Consider the following 20,868-nt stretch of genomic DNA (forward strand, 5'->3'; position numbering starts at 1 on the left):
GTCATGTGCACAGATTCGGTGAAATGTGCAAAAATAAGTGGAAATAGAGTCCATCAGGTAAAAACAGAGTTCATGCTGTTCTAATGAGACGAGGTTTTGGTTTTGTTCATTAATACTGTTTCTTTTATTTTGTGGACATCGTGTCCGGTAGGAACTAGAACTGATGTTACAGGCAGTTTGTGAGTGTCAGCCAAGAACACTGTGTGATTTTCAGTCCCCTCAGTAATTCATCTCCGGTTAATACTGCATTAAAATCTGGCGTTAATAAGAGGTTGCTGAAGGGCATGCCTTTTTACAAAAAAAATGAAGTGTTACTGTTAAGTCTGGAGAGATACAGAAACACGTTGCTGTTTGCACATATGTTATAATGAGGTCTGCACAGAAGCTGAAGAAGAGTCCAGGATAATATTCATAATAAAAACACAGCAACGATGATGTTGGTTTGTGAATGGGCAGGGCAGACGACTTTGCTTATGTCTGAACATACTTATTTCAGTATACTCTGGGAGACAGAGCTAATGTTTCAATACGACACTGACCTGTAACGTTCAGGATATTTTACTGTAGGTAGACGAAAAGAAAATATGTCTCCTTCGAGCCGGATTTGAACCAGCGACCTAAGGATTTCAGCTGTGACGTCTACAGTCCTCCGCTCTACCAACTGAGCTATCGAAGGGACGCTGCAAGTTAGCGTATCCATGTGTGTGGATGAGCTAACGAACACACCGGAACTTCTGCGTCAGTCTACATCATTAGTTACGCCTTAAGGCAGCGAGATTGTGAAGCGCGTGCGATTTGGGTAGATGACGTATGTGATATTCGAAGCCACGCGAGCCGGTGTTGTGGCAAAACGTGATCATCTGTTTAAATAAAAAAAAAATCATTTAAATAGTCTTTTTCAAGAGCGATCAGACCAGGAGTGCAGGATAAACTGCAACATCTATAACACGAGTTATATATTTTTAAGCGTCCACACGGACCCGGATTGATTACAAAGTGGAAGACAGTCGTAATTACACTTAGAAAACAGGTTATTTCTTTATTTGTATAACCAGTTTTAATCCTGTTGTCTGCAGACTATTTATCAAAAGGATATTAGACACCGGTGGTGTGTCAAAAAGTAATCATCTGACCAAAAGTGATTTCCGGTATTTGCCAAAAAGTGATTATCCGTATTTAAACTGCTGTAAATGATTTGTTGCCCAATAATATATGAAACGATGTCAATTGCATCCCTCATGAATGATATCAAGTCATTTTGAGCCACAAAAAACATTCCTGTGACAAAGTAGAAGATACTATCAGTCTATTTAGCAACACAAGCAAAGATACGTTAAAAAAAAACAAAACAAAGAGGCACAGACAACATTAAACAAAATCCTTAAATATAAAGAAATTGGGGGTGGCTCAAGACTTTTGCACATCTCTGGCTACACCTGAACGAGTCTAGACACGCCAGAAACTGTAAATATTAATATTTGCTTATATTTTAGTTAACTATATTAACAGTGAAACTCTACCACTAGGTATTACCTCTAAAACTGTGATTCTACGCATGAAATTGACACAAGGGTAGCAGAAATGTGATTTATTGTAGCAAATAACATTGGCTAGATTTCTTCTACAAAATGACAAGAGCACCAGAAGCATTTAAGGAAGGCTGTAAGAAATGCACTCAGCCAAGTAAGTCAAAGAAAATATCTCAAAACATCTGTTTTCTCCTTCATATTCCTTCAGTCTCGTTTCCATTGTAGTGGACTTGAACCTTCGAACGAAAGTGAGCATATTGGCTGATGGTGTGCAAATAAGTGTGTAACAAAAGCTTCAGTTGTAGTATGGCAATTCACAAACATATCTCATTTAGATTAAGCAGCCATTCCATCCGTGTTTGCATACACTACAATTCAATGCAACAAACTCAAAAACTGTGCATGATAAACAAAGTAATTAAAAAAAGGGCTCTATTAAAGTAGGGCAAAGACTAGTGCGAAGAACTAGGGCATTCTTATTGGCTGGAGAGTGCTCTACAGTTGCTCTACATTATTCAGCAGTATTTATTAGCTGCTGCAGTTTTTGTCAAGTATAAAGTTTGTGCTTACCAAGGAATCGCTGCATTAGATGCGCCACATAGAGTCCACCTACATTCTCAGCACAAAACACCCATTTTCCCCCCAATACAAACACACAAAATAAATAATGACCCCAATGTGGTCTGTGTCACTGACTCGCCTCGGTGACGAGCAAAGAGCACATTATGAGTTGGGTAAAGATAGTCAAGTTTGCACTGTTTGCACTAGTCTTTGAGTTGCCAAATAACAGAGCCCATCACAAAGTGAGTTCATGCTAAAAAGGTATATCCAACTGTTAATGGATATACGTGGAATACTCTGACTAGGAAAACCAAACACAGTGAGGGAAGCTCTGTCTTAATGTACAACTGCATATTATAGCGATGTTCTTCCATGTTACCTAATGGGAGTCACTGTACTGCAACACTGTATCTAATCAATCTTCACACAAATCTCACATAATTGTGTTTGCTTGCACATTACTGTGTCACCCCTGACTCGACCAAAGGTACAAACTGGTTTGTATAACTTGGCAAATTCTGCTGTGTTTTGTGTGGAATAACTTAACTGTTTTGCACCTGACAGCTGTAGACTCATAAAATGACACAGATACATAACAAGCAAAGAAAAAGAAAAAAAAGAAAACGAAAGAAAAAGTAAAAACGGACAGCAGTTCCAACATCTTTCAAGTCATCTTGCAGCAATACGTTATATATTTAGACATCCGAGTTCAGACTTTACCATCAGGATTTTCAGCCCACCTGCCACTACAGGAAAAAAGAAAAACACAACACAACAAATTACAACAATGTTTATCATTCACAATGATAAATAGCAATCATTGCCATTGTGATATGAAATTATCCTCTAGGATAACCAATCACTTCAAAATACAGTCACATTTTAATTAGCTTCAAAACTATTATAAAAGTTCTTTTGCAAATGTCAAAGATTTTTCTAGTTTAATTTTTTTTAAAAAGCTGACTGGTAAAGTTCAGGCCAGAAAAAAAGAACACAAACACAGACATGCTCAAAGTGGTGTTTAATGATTTCTAACCCATCTTATGGGTAACTAACTACATGCTGTGCAGCTGTGTTCAGGTTTTGCGTTTCTGCTTTATTACTTGAAGTAAAACAATGGAAACTATGCTGGTGCTGTATGTTTCTGCAGACAGGCCGGAACATAAACACCCCTGTTATCTTCTTCACTGCTGTGGTTTGGATTGACATAAACTCCATGTCAATCCAAAGTTCATATTTCAAATTCCAAATAACTCCCTGCTGTGTTTCAGACATTTTGTGCATGAATTTACGTTAAAACAATAAAAATAAATAAAAACATTCTGCAGCCTAGTGTCCCATTCCTTTTTAGCCCCTTATTGAAGTTGGGCACCATGTGTGAATATTTTTTATGATGTTACTTGAAGATAAAGTGCATAAGCACACAGTCTAAAGAACAAAAATATATGCAAATACATAATTCAGAACTGTGTTTGATAGTGTGTTGGTCCTGGTGTTATGTTGGCTTGGTTGTGCCACTTTGTGTTCGTAGCTTTTCTAGCCTTGTGTTTTCATATCTCAGTGTTGATTAAAAAGGACAACTTGTTCTTTTTTTAATCATATGATGTTTCAATTATTAAAGATGCAAAAAAAACTTTTTTAATGAGTTAATGAATTCAATTTAATGTAGCCCTAAAAATAAGACATGCCATAAGGACTTTTACACCTGAGATGATAAAATACAGGTGTAGCTCATCTATAAGATTTATGATGCACTCAAGACAAACTTTTAAATGAGGCTCTGAAGGCAGGATGTCTCATTTTGTTGAAATATCTTTACTGAGGAGATGGGTCAAGGAGAGGTATCGAGCATGTGCAATCCTGTGTCTCTCAGTATAACCAAAGCGTTTTTTGATCACTTTGATTCCCTCTGAGTCATGAGTTTATGTCCCACCACTGCCACTATCTACAACAGATAGTTCTGTTTTTAACCCACTAAGTTTGAGGATAAACACACAACTGACCTTCAGCCCGCCACCACCACCTGACACAGAGGTGCTCATCGCTTGTTTCTCAGCTTCTTCCTGTTTTTTCCTTTTCCTTTCGACTGCTTCTGGATTTTTAACACCCCTGTACGCCGTCTGGAAAAAAGTGTGGGGTATAATCAAGTGCCAAGATGCAACAGCTTGATAATAAGTGTTTTGTTTTGTCTATATTTTCAACATATACAAACAGTCTCAAAAGCATGCATGTGGGTTTTAATAAATTATTTTACCACAACCTTTCAGGTGCACACAAGGCTTGTTCAACCACAACCAGCGAGGGGGCATTCAACTGCCAAATAAGGCAGTTCAGCTGGAGGTTGAAGCAGCTACTTTCAGCAGTGCTGTGCTGCTCAACTGAGACGACTGTGGGTTGTTAGAGACCAGTGCTTTGACCTGCATCAGAGTGTGAACTGTCATGGTGTTGGAAGATTTAAGGATGAAAACGGTGACTGGGAGCACAAGGTTGTGGTAGTTAAGCCAATCCAGAAGACTCACCTGGCCAGGTAGAGTTTTCACCCTGGTCCAGGTCTACTTACCTTGAGAGAACTCTAGTGCGTCTCTTTTTCAAGTGGGTTTTCTGTGCGATAAAAAATACTCACCACACTGTAAACTAACTCCACCTTTAATACTGCACTCAGTTACCAGATTACTGGGTACGTATGTGGCACCAAAGACACAGTCCAATACATAAATAAATAATACATTTTGTGAAGTTCAGTTTTTGGTGAAACTTTTGTTTGTTTGTTTTTTTACAGAGCTCACTTTAAGGATGGTGGCTTTTATTCATATTTTAATTCTACTACCAAAAATGCACTTCTAGTGATGTTATAAAAAAGCTAAAACAAAAAACAACACAATTCAACTTCACTGCTGATTTCAATGAGTGATGGCAGAGTTCATGTTTGTACTTGTACTGAATAACACACCTCTGCTATAGCGAGCTGCACCCAATAACCTGGTAAATGTACTACACACGTGTAACAATGTTTTAGTACTTGAAAAATGGACAATAAGACGCGACTAGTCGTAACTTACCTCTTTTTGTCTCTTTTCGGCGGCTTCAGCTAACTGTTGTCTCCTGGTCTCCTGTTGGAAACATGGGAAACTTGTGAGCTAAAGCTGTCCTCTCTGAGCTAAGCATGTTGGGCCTGAAGCATACTTAACATGCCGCTGTTCACATACAGTCAACGCCTCCTCTGCGTTACCTACCAGGGCCCATTGGTGTCCTAATGGTGATTAATCAAATTCACGTGGGCTCAGCTAATTCCTATATCAATTCGTACTCATTACTAGTATACAGCTGACCGAATTATTGTTAAAACTGTGTAATAACAATCATAGTAACTTAACTTACAGGATCTGGAGTGACCACAACGTCGTCCGCTGCTCCACCAAGGCACGGTAAGCACATCCCCATACTTCAGTTTTTAATTTAGGCAGTAAAAGGCAACGCTGAAAATTAGTTTTCTCTGTTTTCGTGGTGCCTAACTACCAAACTAACTAGATGGCAGGCCCGTTTATAATGCTGGGTGAGAGTTCAGGCAAATAAAATAGGAGCAGCAGCAGCAGCTTCTATTCCCAACTACTACTACTGCTGTTGGGTCATCTGGCATAACGTTACCGTTAGCTACGGAACATTAGCATTCTAGCTAGCGGCTACCACTACAAGCCCAGCTGCGTCTCCAAGCCGCATGATAAATTACTCCTCCTCGCACCTCTTATTTAATCGCCGCGACATTTGGAAAACAGCAGTGTGGAAGTCAGACGCCTCAGTCAAATGCTTTTTTTCCTCCTTTGAGTTTGTTTTGGTCCGAGATCAACTGGCTGACGAGTCAGCCAAAGTATGTTCACTAGCGATAGGTTAGTAAACACTCTTTTACTGTTCGCCTCCAATAAAAACAAGAGTAACCATACTGCAATACCACCATGAAAAACACAAAAAATTTACTACCGTTTTTAACAGTTGACAGTACAGTAAGTAGTTGTAGTCCTATTTAGTTTTTACTCTCTGAATAACAATTAGGTGTAGCGGGACTTTGAACATAACTAGCTGACAAGGGGCGGACACTTCGCTTGTAGATAGGTCAGCAGCACCACCTTGTGGCGAAGAGTGGAACGAATCGAATGAGAATGAATGAGAAATACTTTATATTCTTTTGTTACAACGACAATAGTAATGATAATGATAATAATAATAATAAACCTAATAACTAATATTAACTAACAGGTATATTTCTGCTAGATATATAAACTGTTTTATTCAAGTGATAGCAGGTGGGAGTGGAGTTGAATATGTTACAGAAAGTGCTCTGCTCCTTGTCCAGTAAGGGGTGCCGAGGGCAGTTAGGATTTTCCCTGATGGATAACAGACCTACTCTCCACCACGACTTCAAAAGTGTCCAGTTTGCAGCCAGTCATAGACCCAACCTTCCTAATCGGTTTATGTAGTATGCTGGTGTCACCAGCTCCCCAGCAGACCACTGCAAAGTACACTGTGCTCACCACAGCCGAGTGACAGAAAATATCCATGATTTTGCTGCACACTTTGAAGAATCTCAGGAAATTAGATCTTGCTCATCCCCTTTTTGTATATGGCATCTGTGCTGATCTTCCACTTCAGCCTGATGTAAATGTGGATGCGCATAATCAAAATAAAAACAAAATATAAGACAAAAGTTCTTTCAGATCTACAAACAAGCCTCGTTACTTAGCAGAAATTTTAAAATGTCTTTGGTCACTTATTTTGGTAGTTATTGTCAGTCAGAATGAGAATCAGAATACTTTATTAATCCCTGGGGAAATTATGTAAATTAGTTATCTAATTTGTGAAATCCAATTGTCATCTGGGCATCCGCATGGAGTCCAGTGAAATCTGATAAAGGTTTACTGACTTACACTCAAAAAAGGTATTACAAGCTCTTGTTTCCCTCTGGTAGTTATGCATTTAACATCATCTTTGCTCTTTTGAGAATTTTTACCACAGATTGTAATTCTCTCTGGTAACAAGTGTTTTTGCTGGATATACTCCCCTGTAATAAGATATTATAATAGCAGGATATTATATCCTTTTATTCTCATTCCCATAATGACTCTCGTGGTGTACACATAACTACCTTTCAAGCAGAATTCACCCCCTATAACCTGCACAGTAAATGTTGAAATGATCAGATCAACAAAAATGTAAACAAATGTTTAGGGTTCATTATTCCCTATAAATCTTGTTTTGAAGCAAAAATGAATTTAACACAACAAAACGCTAAAAAGTTTTTATTTAAAAAAAAAATTACCCTTAAAGGAGTGGATAGATACACAGTATGTTCTCTTGATACACTTACACTCTAACTTACACAATCTCCCGAGAAACCTTTGTGTGTGAAATGAGTAATGTTCCATAAAGCACTCAATATGCTACAGTCAACAGTCTGAGAGTTTATTAATGTTGTACCCCTCTTTGTCGGACCAAACCTCAAACTCCACCCATTCATCCCTGCTGCAGCGTCTGGGCTATTTCACAGCTTTAAGTGCTGCACTGTGGGACTGACAGGTCCATGAGGCTGCACAGCGTTTGCAGTTTGTGCAAGTTATCATTCAGAAACTTATTGATGGGGGAATTATACTGAAGGTGGGAGCAAATGCAATGGAAGTTAAGGCGTCACAAGCTCTAGGCACCTCCTCAGGTAGGTTCAGCTCACTTCTAAGCAGCTAGCTGTAAAACTAAAGGGCTTAATATTAGCTGACTTGATAGACTTGATATGATCTGTTATACAACGTTATCTTCTTTCACCCAGCTTGCTTATTTAATGGCTTTGCCTTTGGTAACAAACCTGTTTGCTGGATATACTCTCGTGTATATGCTGTTCAATATTCAGCTGTTTTCCCGCTCTTTTTTGTGTGGAATAAACAAACGCTAATATTATGCAGTCATTCAATAACATTGCATGCTGTAGCAGTGCATGCTTTTCATAGTGCTTGCAACATGAGCATCTGATGAGAGCATGAATCTTTCATATGTATGAAACATGCTGGTAATGCTCCTGATGAACACTGATACTGGTGGGTTAATTTATTAATGAAGCATGATGTTAAATGAATAGCACTTGGAAGTGAAGTTTCATCATGGTCAATAATAATTTTCCTTGGAGAGGTGGGTGTTCTTCATGTCATTTTCTATAAGTTAGGAATAGAGGAAGTGGCCCTGCTTGTGCTTGACTAGAACTGATGCGCCTTCTTGGAGCATGCTAACTTATCAGTGTCTGCACAGCACTCAGGAAAGCTCATTGTAATCTTGTACTGAAAACCTAAGTGGTAAGCCACAGACTGATAAAAGTAAAGAAACTTATTTTCTTTTTTTCCTAGCGAAATCCAACAAACATGTCCTGTGTCATTCAGTTCAATGAGGCGGCTAACTAACGCACGAGTGGAGTGGCTTTTATTAGCTGCTCTAAATCACCTCTGCCACAGGCAATCGTGGAAATGGTAAATGCTGTGGTTATCCCATCTGTGCTGAGTGGGCGATGTATGAACAGGGGACAGGCGCTCTTGAGCGGAGGGGGGAGGGCGCGGGGGCCAAATCGTGACGTGGTGGCGCGGCAGGAAGTGTCATGAAGTGGTCGCAAGTCATCAGGAGTTCAAAGCTGTGAGTGTATTCTGGTCCATTTGGGTCACTTCTCCCTGTGACTGCCTCACATGAAGCAGAGATGTCACAGAAACAGTTTCTGATAGAGAGCGACCCGGGACGTGACCAAGTAACTGTGCCCACGATGCCTATTTTGTAAATGTCAGGTTTTAAAATCCCAGTTAGTTCACGCTCCGAGAGTCGCTGCAAAATGTTATCTCTTGCTGAAAACAATGAACTGTAACGAAAACAATACTTCAGAATGACAGAGTGAAGCTGGATGACTTTAACCTGAAACTTCTGTATGAAAAACGAGGCCATAGCTTAAAGTGACATGAGTGTTCAGGTGAATATGCAACATTTCTTTTCCTTTTTTGCTGACAATTTGTATTTTTTCAACTTTCCAGCACTGGACACCCGATTCCTTGCTGACTTTTGTAACATATATCAATCAATTTATATAAAGAAAAACACAAAAATCAGGAACAAACTGATGACCCGACATAGGCAGGTGTTTTCTGAAATCCTCTTCTTCTCTTTTTTTTTTTTAAAGTAAGGATAATAAAGGCAACAGGAGGTTTCCCCTGTGCCCTCCTGTTTCACGGGGTTCTTTTTGTTCTTGTTGTTATGGTGTTGACAGGCCATGCATACAGACCTGCTGCTTCATAATGCATTTTTTAATAAATCTGAAGAAGGCCAGTATATTGTTCAGTCACTTTGGATTAGAGAAAGAAGCACGCATGTTACAGCCATTTATGTGGCCTAAAGTGATTCACACAGACTAATGTAAGCTGTCCAGGCTCATAACAGCTTGGAGTGGCCATCATGTAATGCAAATAGCACACAGTAAATTTCCCATACACGGACATGCACCTCCCTTTAGCTTACATGTGTTAAAATGATAAACACTTGGGCCCTTTTTATTGAATTAACAGCAGGGGAAGATGTGCACCTGACTACACTTATCACGAAAAATTACATTATCAGCTGCTGACGTTGACAAGTTTTAGCTGGCTTGAGTGCTAGCACATTAAGCAGTTAAAAGTCCAGTACAGTGGGGCAAAAAAGTATTTAGTCAGCCACCGATTGTGAAAGTTCCCCCACTTAAAATGATGACAGAGGTCAGTAATTTGCACCAGAGGTACACTTCAACTGTGAGAGACAGAATGTGAAAAAAAAAAAATCCATGAATTCACATTGTAGGATTTGTAAAGAATTTATTCGTAAATCAGGGTGGAAAATAAGTATTTGGTCAATAACAAAAATACAACTCAATACTTAGTAACATAACCTTTGTTGGCAATAACAGAGGTCAAACGTTTACTATAGGTCTTTACCAGGTTTGCACACACAGTAGCTGGTATTTTGGCCCATTCCTCCATGCAGATCTTCTCGAGAGCAGTGATGTTTCGGGGCTGTCGCCGAGCAACACGGACTTTCAACTCCCGCCACAGATTTTCTATGGGGTTGAGGTCTGGAGACTGGCTAGGCCACTCCAGGACTTTCAAATGCTTCTTACGGAGCCACTCCTTTGTTGCCCGGGCGGTGTGTTTTGGATCATTGTCATGTTGGAAGACCCAGCCTCGTTTCATCTTCAAAGTTCTCACTGATGGAAGGAGGTTTTGGCTCAAAATCTCACGATACATGGCCCCATTCATTCTGTCCTTAACACGGATCAGTCGTCCTGTCCCCTTGGCAGAAAAACAGCCCCATAGCATGATGTTTCCACCCCCATGCTTCACAGTAGGTATGGTGTTCTTGGGATGCAACTCAGTATTCTTCGTCCTCCAAACACGACGAGTTGAGTTTATACCAGAAAGTTCTACTTTGGTTTCATCTGACCACATGACATTCTCCCAATCCTCTGCTGTATCATCCATGTGCTCTCTGGCAAACTTCAGACGGGCCTGGACATGCACTGGCTTCAGCAGCGGAACACGTCTGGCACTGCGGGATTTGATTCCCTGCCGTTGTAGTGTGTTACTGATGGTGACCTTTGTTACTTTGGTCCCAGCTCTCTGCAGGTCATTCACCAGGTCCCCCCGTGTGGTTCTGGGATCTTTGCTCACCGTTCTCATGATCATTTTGACCCCACTGGGATGAGATCTTGCGTGGAGCCCCAGATCGAGGGAGATTATCAGTGGTCTTGTAGGTCTTCCATTTTCTGATGATTGCTCCCACAGTTGATTTTTTCACACCAAGCTGCTTGCCTATTGTAGATTCACTCTTCCCAGTCTGGTGCAGGTCTACAATACTTTTCCTGGTGTCCTTCCAAAGCTCTTTGGTCTTGGCCATGGCGGCGTTTGGAGTCTGACTGTTTGAGGCTGTGGACAGGTGTCTTTTGTACAGATGATGAGTTCAAACAGGTGCCATTCATACAGGTAACGAGTGGGGGACAGAAAAGCTTCTTACAGAAGACGTTACAGGTCTGTGAGAGCCAGAGATTTTCCATGTTTGAGGTGACCAAATACTTATTTTCCACCCTAATTTACGAATAAATTCTTTACAAATCCTACCATGTGAATTCATGGATTTTTTTTTCACATTCGGTCTCTCACAGTTGAAGTGTACCTCTGGTGCAAATTACTAACCTCTGTCATCATTTTGAGTGGGGGAACTTGCACAATCGGTGGCTGACTAAATACTTTTTTGCCCCACTGTATGTGTTTCTGGGATTTGTTGTGTTCGGTCATGCTTGTGAGTCCAGCCCTCAGGAAAGTTTGGCTGCCGTGTAAAACGGAAATAAAACAAAACACTTAAAAAAGAAAAATCCAAAATGAGCCAGACATTCAAATTGTTTTTTTGAACAGAGCTGTGAGCTTTTAATGGAGTCACTCTTTCCTCAACAGCTCATCGCAGATTCGCGTCTGTTTGAGACGGGGATTTAGTCAGCTTTGAAACGCACTTGTTTAAATAAATAATCAATCTTCCAGGAAGTTTGAGTAGGAAGTTCCCTGCTCATCAATCGATCTACCTAATGTCTCTATAGTTTTTGAAACCTTCAGGAGAACATACTGCTGCACTTAGCACGCACATCTTTAATGGACGCAAGCACATTTTGGCAATATGTTTCTCCCTACTAGTTTTCCAGAGCTTTGATGACCTGGATGTTGCACTTTCTTAACATTTGGCATTTCAGTCACAAACTGTACTCAACATGTCTGCTTACCAAAGTTTACTTTTCTTGTGGGCTTCATTAAAATGAGACATTAAATCTGTGAAGAGTCATTTCTGACATGAAAACTCTTAATGTTACTGAGTCATGTTGTTTGGACTGTGAGCTTCCTGTTGGTCTTAATGAGGCTAAATATACACATCTCCCTTCATTACACACACACACACACACACACACACACACACACACACACACATACACACACACAGAATTGTTATTTTCCTTTTTACAATTAAAATGTGGTTAACCTTGGTGTGACCTGTTTAAGACTATGAATCGTAGCCTCCACATTAACTGATTACAGCAATTATTTCAGTTTAACTTGTTTAAATAGAATAAATAATAATAAACTGGTTAAATATAGTGTAATGTTTAAGAGGCCTTAAGCCGTTTCGCCTTGTGTTCATTATTTCAATTCAACACATTCACACAAAGAAGAGCAAACACTGAGCATAAAGAATTCTAATCAATTAAATTAAGTTAAAAAAAACAATTTTCATACACTAAAAAGTCACTTATTGTGCTTTTTCTTATCTACTGTATTCAGATATTCAGTATATACTTTCACTATAGTGAACTATGTTTTATTTACTGCTTCTAAAAGCCACATATTTTTTTTAAAAATAGATAAAATAAAAAAATACAAATAAAGATAAATATTTTTTTTGAAAGTACTCTAACTCTATGCAAGTCTTCTTTTTTTCTTTCTTTTTCTTTTTAAAAAGAGCAAATTTCTGTTAATATTATATCTGCAAATTTTCTTTGTGTTCTCTCCCATTTTTCCCATTTTAAGGATGCTCAAATCAAACGTGGTCAGAGTTTCAAATATAGAGGTCAGTGCAGTGTGGACATGAAATTATTCCAGTGAGTCAAAAGTTCAGACTTCGTGGTGCTCTAACAGCTCTGTTTCATATAAGATCAGTCAGAGCACGTATCCTTACTGTGGTCATCTCGGTTACACAGCTGAGGTTAGGAACAGTTCCACCACCTGCTGTTCAAATGTAATGCTGGCAGGAAGAAGAATAAAACTGACTTCAAGGGAGAAATACCTGTAGATTTCATGAACTAAGGCCCATAATGCACTGTGTATCATGCATAGCTACTCCGGGGTGGCTTTAGCTCAGGCGGTAGAACAGGTCATCTACTGATCGGAAGGTTGGTGGTTCAATTCCTGCATGCTAAATATCCTTGGGCAAGATATTAACCCCCAATTGCTCTCCGATGCATCCATCGGAGTGTGTGAATGTTACTTAGAAGGCACCTAGAAAAAATGTGCTAGTGTGAATGCTTTGAGTGCTCAGAAGAGTAGAAAAGCGCTATATAAGAACCAGTCCATTTACCAGAGTAGTAAGTAAGAAGAGTCAAGGGTACAAAGAGAGAGGCCCCCCTCACGCATCTCTCCCGAGTCCTGCTTCAAAGTTTTGGTGTTAAGGTTTCTAATACAGTCCCACTTAGTTTCCAGATGGGTGGGTTCACAAGAAGAATAGAGGTGTTTGACAATATAAGTGATGTCCTCATTTATTCTGTTGAACTCTAGTAGAGGCTAAGATTAAAAATGAGGTGCTAGAAAGGAGAAGAGTCCCTCTAAGAATCAGTTCTAGCGAGTCGGGGCATGGACACGTCGTCTCTGGAGCTGCTTTTGGCAGAAATCATGTTGGCTTAGCGGTTGGATGAGGTTACAATATTTTTCTGTGTCAAAAGTAAGCTCCAGCTAAATGCCAGATGAAAATGCATGACAGATGTCGTTTGTTTTGCCAGCCAGTGGATTTAATAATGCTGCTCGTGTATATTTGTGAAAATCCACATTATTTAAAATGCGAGCAGATGAAAAGGTAACTTTACATAACGGTGTAGGCCAAACCATCAGTGTCTTCCAGTTATTTTAGTTTGGCTAAAATCTGGTTTTCCAAAGCTGGTTTGAGTGAAAATGATCCCTTAACAAAGCCTTGATATTAAACATCCAGACTTGTCTGTTAGTTTAAGTGTCCCACAGTTGAGTTTTGAAAGCCAGAGTGTTTAGTGGTCCCCATTAGTGTCAAGTATCAGAAGACAAAAAGGAATATCACAGGCTCATTAATAATGCATGAGCGTAGTCACTTGAGAAGGATAAGTAGAGAGCTGGGCTTCTCTGATCATCAACAAAATTAACTGATGTGGACATGCAAGCTTAATTTTCCTGTGGACAACTTACACAAGTGATATTATTGTTTGAGCTGGAAAAAGCCTTCGGGATGCTACCACTCACTGATTTCTGATATTTTCTTTGTTTCACAGGATCATGTCATCAGGAAAACTCTGTGTACCTCCCCCTGCTGGAGAGTCAGGTCTCCAGCTCCTCCAGTGGCATCAGACGCCATGCTACTATCAGTCCCACCATCAGCCCATCCTGGAGCAGTTCCCGCTCTGGAGGCACAGACACCGACCAGCAGTCTGGTGAGCCTGCCAGAAGGTCTTGGAAAGCCAAATGTTTACAAACAATCGATAAGCTAATTTTTCCACATCTAAATTGTGTGTATAAATTTGGGGTTTATGAAATTTGAAGCTGTCTCCCTCGTGTTGCCCAGTGAGTGGCTGACTCAGTCAGTCTAGAGCAAGCTCCACACATTTGCGCCAAAACAGCACAAAAAGTGTTTGAACCAAAGTTGAAGCCAGTAAAGTCAATATTTTGAGCCCTTATTTTCATCGTTTCATATTTTTTATAATATGTTACTGAAAGATCAGTTACTATAATATTTATTTCAATTCAGTTTTATTTTATTTATATAGTGCCCAATGACAACGACAGTCACTTCAAGCTGCTTAATATTAGGTGAGGTAAAGACTCTATAATAATACAGAGAAACCCCAGATGACGCCCTATGAGCAAGCACTTTGGCGACAGAGGGAAAGAAAAACTCCCCTTTAACAGGAAGAAACCTCCAGCAGAACCAGGCACATGGAGGGGCGGCCATCTGCCACGCCTGGTTGGGAGTGAGCTGAGGGAGAAAGGACAAAAGACATGCTGTGGAAGACAACTAAAGATTAATATTAACTAATAATTAAATGTAGAGTGGTGTATAAAAACATGGTGAGTGAAAAGGTTGAGAGAAGGAGAAATGTTAAGTGCATCATGGGAATCCTCCAGCACCCTATTGCAGCATAACTAAGGGTGGATTCAGGGTCACCCAATCCAGCCCTAACTATGAGCTTTCTCAAAAAGGAAAGTCTAAAGCCTAAAGATTAATCAATGAGAATTAAAAATCATTTGTTGTTCAGGCACACATTGGGAGTGGTTGGCTTCACTTCGGTCCAGAGAGGAAAAGTTTTGAGCTTCGAATGAACTTTTAAACTGACTTAATCAGCAGATCTCTCAGTTGCTAAGCCTGACAACAAAACCATCATAGTTAATTTAGCTGAAAGTGTTGATGCCAGAGGCCTTCACTATTCAGGAGCCTCTCAAGCAGCTTCTTTGATTCTCCGAATGGCACGCTAATGCAGATCCTTCCTGAGGGGCAAGTAATGTGTTGAATATTAGGTAGCTTTGATGGTTTCTGAGTGGCTGTTTTTCACGTTTTCTCTGAGTTGAGTATCTGTTATTCTATATTACGCCACTGCTATACAGGCTGAATAATGGTCTAACTACAAATCACAGCTCAATAAAAATGTATTGATGTGCCGACTACTGTTACTAACAGATTTTTCATTATGGCTTTATTGTCATTTCCTCTTTATTATCCACATTTTCTGGCCATTTACATACATTTTTATGTAATTGGCCAGAAACCAACACTCAGTCACCCAACTGATTATTCCAGGTAATTTAGTTATGACACATATTACTTAAAATAAACACTGCAAATAAAAACTTTTCATTCCAGGATTTCTAGAGGCCCTGGGTACACAGTTCCACTTTTGCCCGCACTATGACGCACCTGCTTTTTTTAAAAAACGTAAACATTTCATGCAGCTGGCCATTTAATTTCAAGGATTCAAGGGTATCATTCTTTTTGTGTGTATTTGCGCACATGAGCTGAGGTTAATAACAGTTAATAACAATAGCCACACTTTCCACACGGTGGCAGTATATCATTTGTCTAAAATCATCCCTTTGCAGTGCTCCCATCTGACCTACATCCTCTAACTAACAGGCAGGAATGGAAAAGATAGAATTTAAAGTGGGGCTGACCCACTGATAAGAGCTGCAGTTTTATTTATTAATCACCCCAGTAGAAGAAATGCATTAGCTTGCTAGTTCAATGTCGCGTCGCTGGGGTTGGCACACAATGCCCTGATAGCAGTCTTTAATAAACATCAGAACAGTGGGAGGAGTAAAAGCATGCCGAGCTGCAAGAAAACAGATGGTATTTGCATCTATGACAGATGCCAGGCTTCTTTTCTCAGTAACCCCACAGACGTAGATTAATATACAAAACTAAGGCCAAAGACCAAGATAAAGATTGTGTTATTGTTCCCGAGGCAAACAGTCACCAGATAGCAGCAGTCAGTTCAGTGTCTGCTTGCACAGAAACAGCATGAAACACCCATGAGAGAGCTTTCCCTCTCATGATCCAGATTAGTGGTCTGCTGCTGTAACTCTCTGGGGATGACATTGAAATAAGACCAGTGACCTTGCAGATAAACCTCGATGAACTGGCAGCTTGGTTAATACTATAAAACTGGAGACTTAAAAAGAATTTATTTTCTATCCCATAAACTACCTGTATGTTTTACTAATAACCGTGATAATCACGATCCACATTAAATGTGTCATATCTGACATGTTAGGTAATTCATATACACTGTATTTTGCTATACTTCATGGTTAAAATACATAGGATTGCATCATTACTCAAATATTATTATTACTATATCAACTGAATCTATCGTACAGTCTCACTTTTAACAACCTGATTGTAAATAATAAAAATAATCTCCTGATTTGTTCCATTATTATTACTGTTATTGTGTGACTCTGACTGCTAAAGAGAATGCCAAAGGAAGAAGGTGGCACCTGTGATAAAAATGTACAATTTTGTTTTTTTTAAATATCATTATCGTGTTTGCCAGTATATAATGTCATCAAGTTATACTAAAAAAACATGTGTGGTCTTAGTTTAAAGGTTCGGTCCTAAGTCCTTAGAAGGCTCAGCACATGACAACAAAGCCAAAATGCAGAAGCAGTGTGTGGAAAAACTAAGCACACCTCATGATTTAGTAGCTTGCAGAAACACCGCCTACTTCAATAATTTGAAGTTATTTTCTGTATGACTTTATCGGTCTTGCAAATCATAGAGGAGGAGTTTTGACCCACACTTCTTTAAACTTCTTCTTCTTTGACGTTTTTGTGCATTTCTTTATGCACAGCTCTCTTAGGGTCCCACCACAGTGTTTCAGTCAGCTTGAGTTGAGGACTTTGACTGGGCAATTGCAACACTTTGATTCTTTTCTTTGTTGGCCATTCTGTTGTAGATTTATTGCTGTGTTTGGCATCAATGTCCTGTTGCATGAACCGGTTTAGGCCAAGCTTTAGCTGTCAGACAGATGGTCTCACCTTTGCCTCTAGAATTCTTTGGTATACAGAGGGCATCGTGGTCAACTGAAGGACTCCTTAATGTGCTTAATGTGGCACATCATGGCCAAACATCTCCACGGTGTTGTCATCTCTCCAAAACACATCCAGAATTTTTCTGGTTTGTGCAAACTCAGCAATCAAAGCATCTGCTTAGATAGAGGTACTCACACTTTACTGTTTGACTTGCTGTCAATTAACAGTTGCATTTGAATAGTAGTAGTTGGCTGTTACTTACCCTCTTAATTCCTAAAAATGCAGGAACTGCATTTTGCTTTAGTGTTTGTTGAAGAAATAATGGCACAGTGTAATATCTCAAGTATTATTGTTAATCTAATTTTGTATTCACCTCATTTTAAGACCTGCTAAGGACCCAACGATTTTTTAAATTATACTAAATATGATCGTAATATCCTAGAAATTAGTGCGGTTGCACTTTTTTATTTTCCACATAACTGTAATATAACTGTTTAACACTGTCAAAAGCAGTGCAGGTGAAAACAAAAATGTTAACGTGCAGAAGCAGAGAATGATTTCCTGATGAAATATACACTGTTGTGTATTTCACTGCCCAAATCTGCAATAAACAACAAATCTCTCATTTAAGTGGATTTCTGTTTGTGCAGTGCACGACTATTATTCCTCCAGTTTTAATAGTCTGCAATCAAAGTGCACTGCAGCTACATGGTGCCCTGTTCAGCTTTAGTTTTCATGACTGATGAAACATTTACTGTCATACAAGGGGTCCCCTGCCTCTGCAGCCTGGGCTCTGTGAGGCCTGTGTGAGCTGAGATATTGACTTTACAGACTTTTTGCTTTTGCATTTAGTAATTTTTTATTATTATTATTTCTTTTAGTGTTAAAAAATTTGAATTGAAGCCTGACTGTAGATGAGTGCAGCTTCCTCTAACAATAATAATGGATTGGATTTATATAGCGCTTTACAATTCCACTATTCATTCACTCTCACATTCACACACTGGTGGAGGCAAGCTACGGTTGTAGCCACAGCTGCCCTGGGGCAGACTGACAGAAGCGAGGCTGCCATATCGCGCCATCGGCCCCTCTGGCCATCACCAGTAGGCGGTAGGGTAAAGTGTCTTGCCCAAGGACACAACGACCAGGACAGAGAGCCCGGGGATCGAACCGGCGACCTTCCGGTTACAGATGCGCTTCCCAACCCCCCTGAGCCTCGGTCGCCCCCCTAACAACAACTTTACGCCATCATTGGTCTTGGATTTTTATGATCATGTGTCCCATGGCTTGAGAAAATTAGAGAGGGAAAGAAAGTATTTTTACATTTTCGTATTTTTCGTTTTGTTATAAAAAGGCTGATTGCAGTGTCTCAAATGTGAATTCAACTTAAAAAGAACAAACAACAACGTCCCCATGATTACATATTTTTATCTGTGATATTTGGGAAGCAGTAGCCTGTACTGCATTATATTTAACTTAATACTGGGTCCACGGCTGTGGGGTTTTTTCTGTTTGGATAAGTGCAGCTTTCAGCAGGAGGATAACTGGAGAGCAAATCAAATTTGTCGACGGTCCATTTGCAATTTGCTGTCCGTGGTAATTTCCCGCAGCTTTAGTAAATCAGCACGGAGGAGGACAGGAGGTGGACGCGTCCATCTCAGGACCTCCCCTACCTCCGGTCGCCATGACAACAGCCGTGGATGGTGGCGATAGGGGAGCGGAGGGGGGTGTTGGGGTAGGGGGGTGGGAGCTTGCATAGAGGAGACAGGTGTTGCTGGCGTTTGCGCATCGCCAGTGAGCTCGTTTGGCAGGATGGGAGCTGAGGGAACACCTACACAACCCCGCCACAGTTTCCCATGTTTTCCGCAGTTTTGCTTTTTTAAATACGGAATTTGATTTGCGCTGGGAACCAACTGAACGCCGCCATGGTGCACCACTCGGGCTCAATCCAGTCCTTCAAGCAGCAGAAAGGTTTGTGGATAACGTCAGGGGAAATTCAAGGTGTCAAGATGTGATTTTCTTTTTTGTCGTTGTTTTTAGACGAGTGTGGCTACTTTTTTTCTCTTGTTGAACAGTTTGTGTGTGAAGTGGTGCTCGGAGGTAATGGTCTCTCCACTTGCTGTTAGTGTGACGCAGAGTTGGAAGCTTTGCAGCCTCGTCCTCCTGGGAAGAAGCCTGTTTCTGAAACCTGCACTTTTGGTATTTTGTCCGCTACTTGACGTTGCACCGACAGTCTTACCCACGTTTTTATTATAAAGGTCCAGCCTAGTTAAATAAAACCGTACAGGTCAAAATGATCAGTAATGTAAAACAATTTGAAAGATCAACAACTTGAAACTTGAAGCACGTTTGGTAGATTTAAGTGGAAAGCTGCGGGTTCTCAGAGAAAACACATTTCTGCGCAGTTCATACAAAAAATAGCCCAGTTTCTAAACTTGTGTTCATATCCATGCTCATATGAATGAGTAGGACAAGAAGCTGATAACCAAACTTAATATTCAGCTGTGCTTTGAAGGGGAAAAATAAATAAAAACCATTCTGTTCAGAAGCATGCCAGATAGTTTGTGACAAAGTAATATGTTTGTGCCCTGAAACCTGCGAGGAGTAGCTTCCTCAGCGTTTTCTGACAGTCGTTTTTTTTTTTTTTTTTTTTAATGAAGCTGTTAAAAGTTCCTGTAATGCAGTCAAAATGTAGGGAAAAACAGTCAGATTTAATTTCTCCATGTTGGTGTGCTGTTGGTTGTTTTGCATTTTGGACAGGTACTCTTTTTACACACAGGACAAACTGTTCTGTAAAAGAAAGCTACTTCGTGTCTGCACACTGCTGCAAATCTGTGAGGGGAAAAACCCCAAAAAACAGTGCCACATACAACAGCTTCTAAGTGCAGCTTGATTACACTGCTGGGCCAGTATTGATTTTACACCCTAAGTAGGGTTCCTTGGGGGAAATTAGTGCTTCTTCAATGCTTTGCGGTTCTTGCTGTCTAAATTTAGAAAAACGGTGAAGAAAGATCTTGTTTTTCATGCTGAGCCAGGCTAATAAATGTGGAACAGTTACCTCTTTTGTTATGCGTACCCAGCTGAAGATGGGAAGGTGCATCCCCTGGCTTCTGATGAGACATTGCTGAGCACCACGACCTCATGAGTGGGGGATGCCCTGCTGGGAAAGGCTGCTCTTGTTCACCTCTCTGGGTTTATTTTGGATTCTTTGTTTAATTGTGCAAATCGTTCGTCTGTTCAGTTATTATTTCCTTCTGTATTAATGCATCAGAGAAAATCCTACATTATAAAATTTTATAAGCTCAGAATAATGACCTCGTGACTTCAGTCAGCGCTCCAGAGGACTATATCAGATTTATGTTAAAGTTTGTAACCCAGAGGACCCACTCAATATTTCAGTGGCTGTTAAGTGCACCATTAAAATAAACCCGAAGGTGGTG

The 20,868-nt window shown here is 40.1% G+C and overlaps 2 protein-coding genes and 1 non-coding gene across 6 annotated transcripts in view; 1 reads left to right on the forward strand and 2 right to left on the reverse strand.

Annotated features, from left to right (window-relative positions):
* Positions 1–589: 589 nt before the first annotated feature.
* Positions 590–676, reverse strand: trnay-gua. Its single transcript is given in 2 exon segments — positions 590–625; positions 640–676. It is a non-coding gene; the product is annotated as a tRNA-Tyr (tRNA).
* An 897-nt stretch (positions 677–1,573) lies between these two features.
* LOC120730530 (small VCP interacting protein) lies at positions 1,574–6,126 on the reverse strand. The gene is made up of 4 exons (XM_040026983.1): positions 5,469–6,126; positions 5,150–5,200; positions 4,094–4,210; positions 1,574–2,836 (listed from the first exon to the last, which is right to left on the reverse strand). Exons 1-4 carry the CDS (start codon positions 5,529–5,531, stop codon positions 2,822–2,824), a joined length of 246 nt encoding a protein of 81 aa, XP_039882917.1. The 5' UTR covers positions 5,532–6,126; the 3' UTR covers positions 1,574–2,821.
* Positions 6,127–14,167: 8,041 nt separating this feature from the next.
* The window catches only part of ano3 (anoctamin 3), a 50,312-nt gene continuing 43,611 nt past the window's right edge, over positions 14,168–20,868 (forward strand). For 3 of the 4 annotated variants that reach the window (XM_040026916.1, XM_040026917.1, XM_040026918.1), the window contains exon 1: positions 19,173–19,399. In XM_040026916.1, coding sequence (XP_039882850.1) covers positions 19,354–19,399 — 46 coding nt within the window. In that variant the 5' untranslated portion in view covers positions 19,173–19,353. Of the gene's footprint in view, positions 14,338–19,172; positions 19,400–20,868 lie in introns of those variants that run through there. The other variant, XM_040026919.1, reaches the window with a different exon arrangement.

The sequence above is a fragment of the Simochromis diagramma genome, unplaced genomic scaffold (assembly GCF_900408965.1).
Source record: "Simochromis diagramma unplaced genomic scaffold, fSimDia1.1 OVJJ01000293.1, whole genome shotgun sequence".
In the NCBI taxonomy this organism is placed as follows: Eukaryota; Metazoa; Chordata; class Actinopteri; order Cichliformes; family Cichlidae; genus Simochromis; species Simochromis diagramma.

Bases quoted from the DNA above. Each gene is read 5' to 3' on its own strand.
- LOC120730530 (XM_040026983.1), bottom strand. From the start codon at position 5,531: ATGGGGATGTGCTTACCGTGCCTTGGTGGAGCAGCGGACGACGTTGTG. The intron at 5,201-5,468 runs GTAAGTTAAGTT...TGTTTCCAACAG, and splicing joins TTGTGGTCACTCCAGATCCT to GAGACCAGGAGACAACAGTT. The intron at 4,211-5,149 runs GTAAGTTACGAC...ACTTTTTTCCAG, and splicing joins CCGAAAAGAGACAAAAAGAG to ACGGCGTACAGGGGTGTTAA.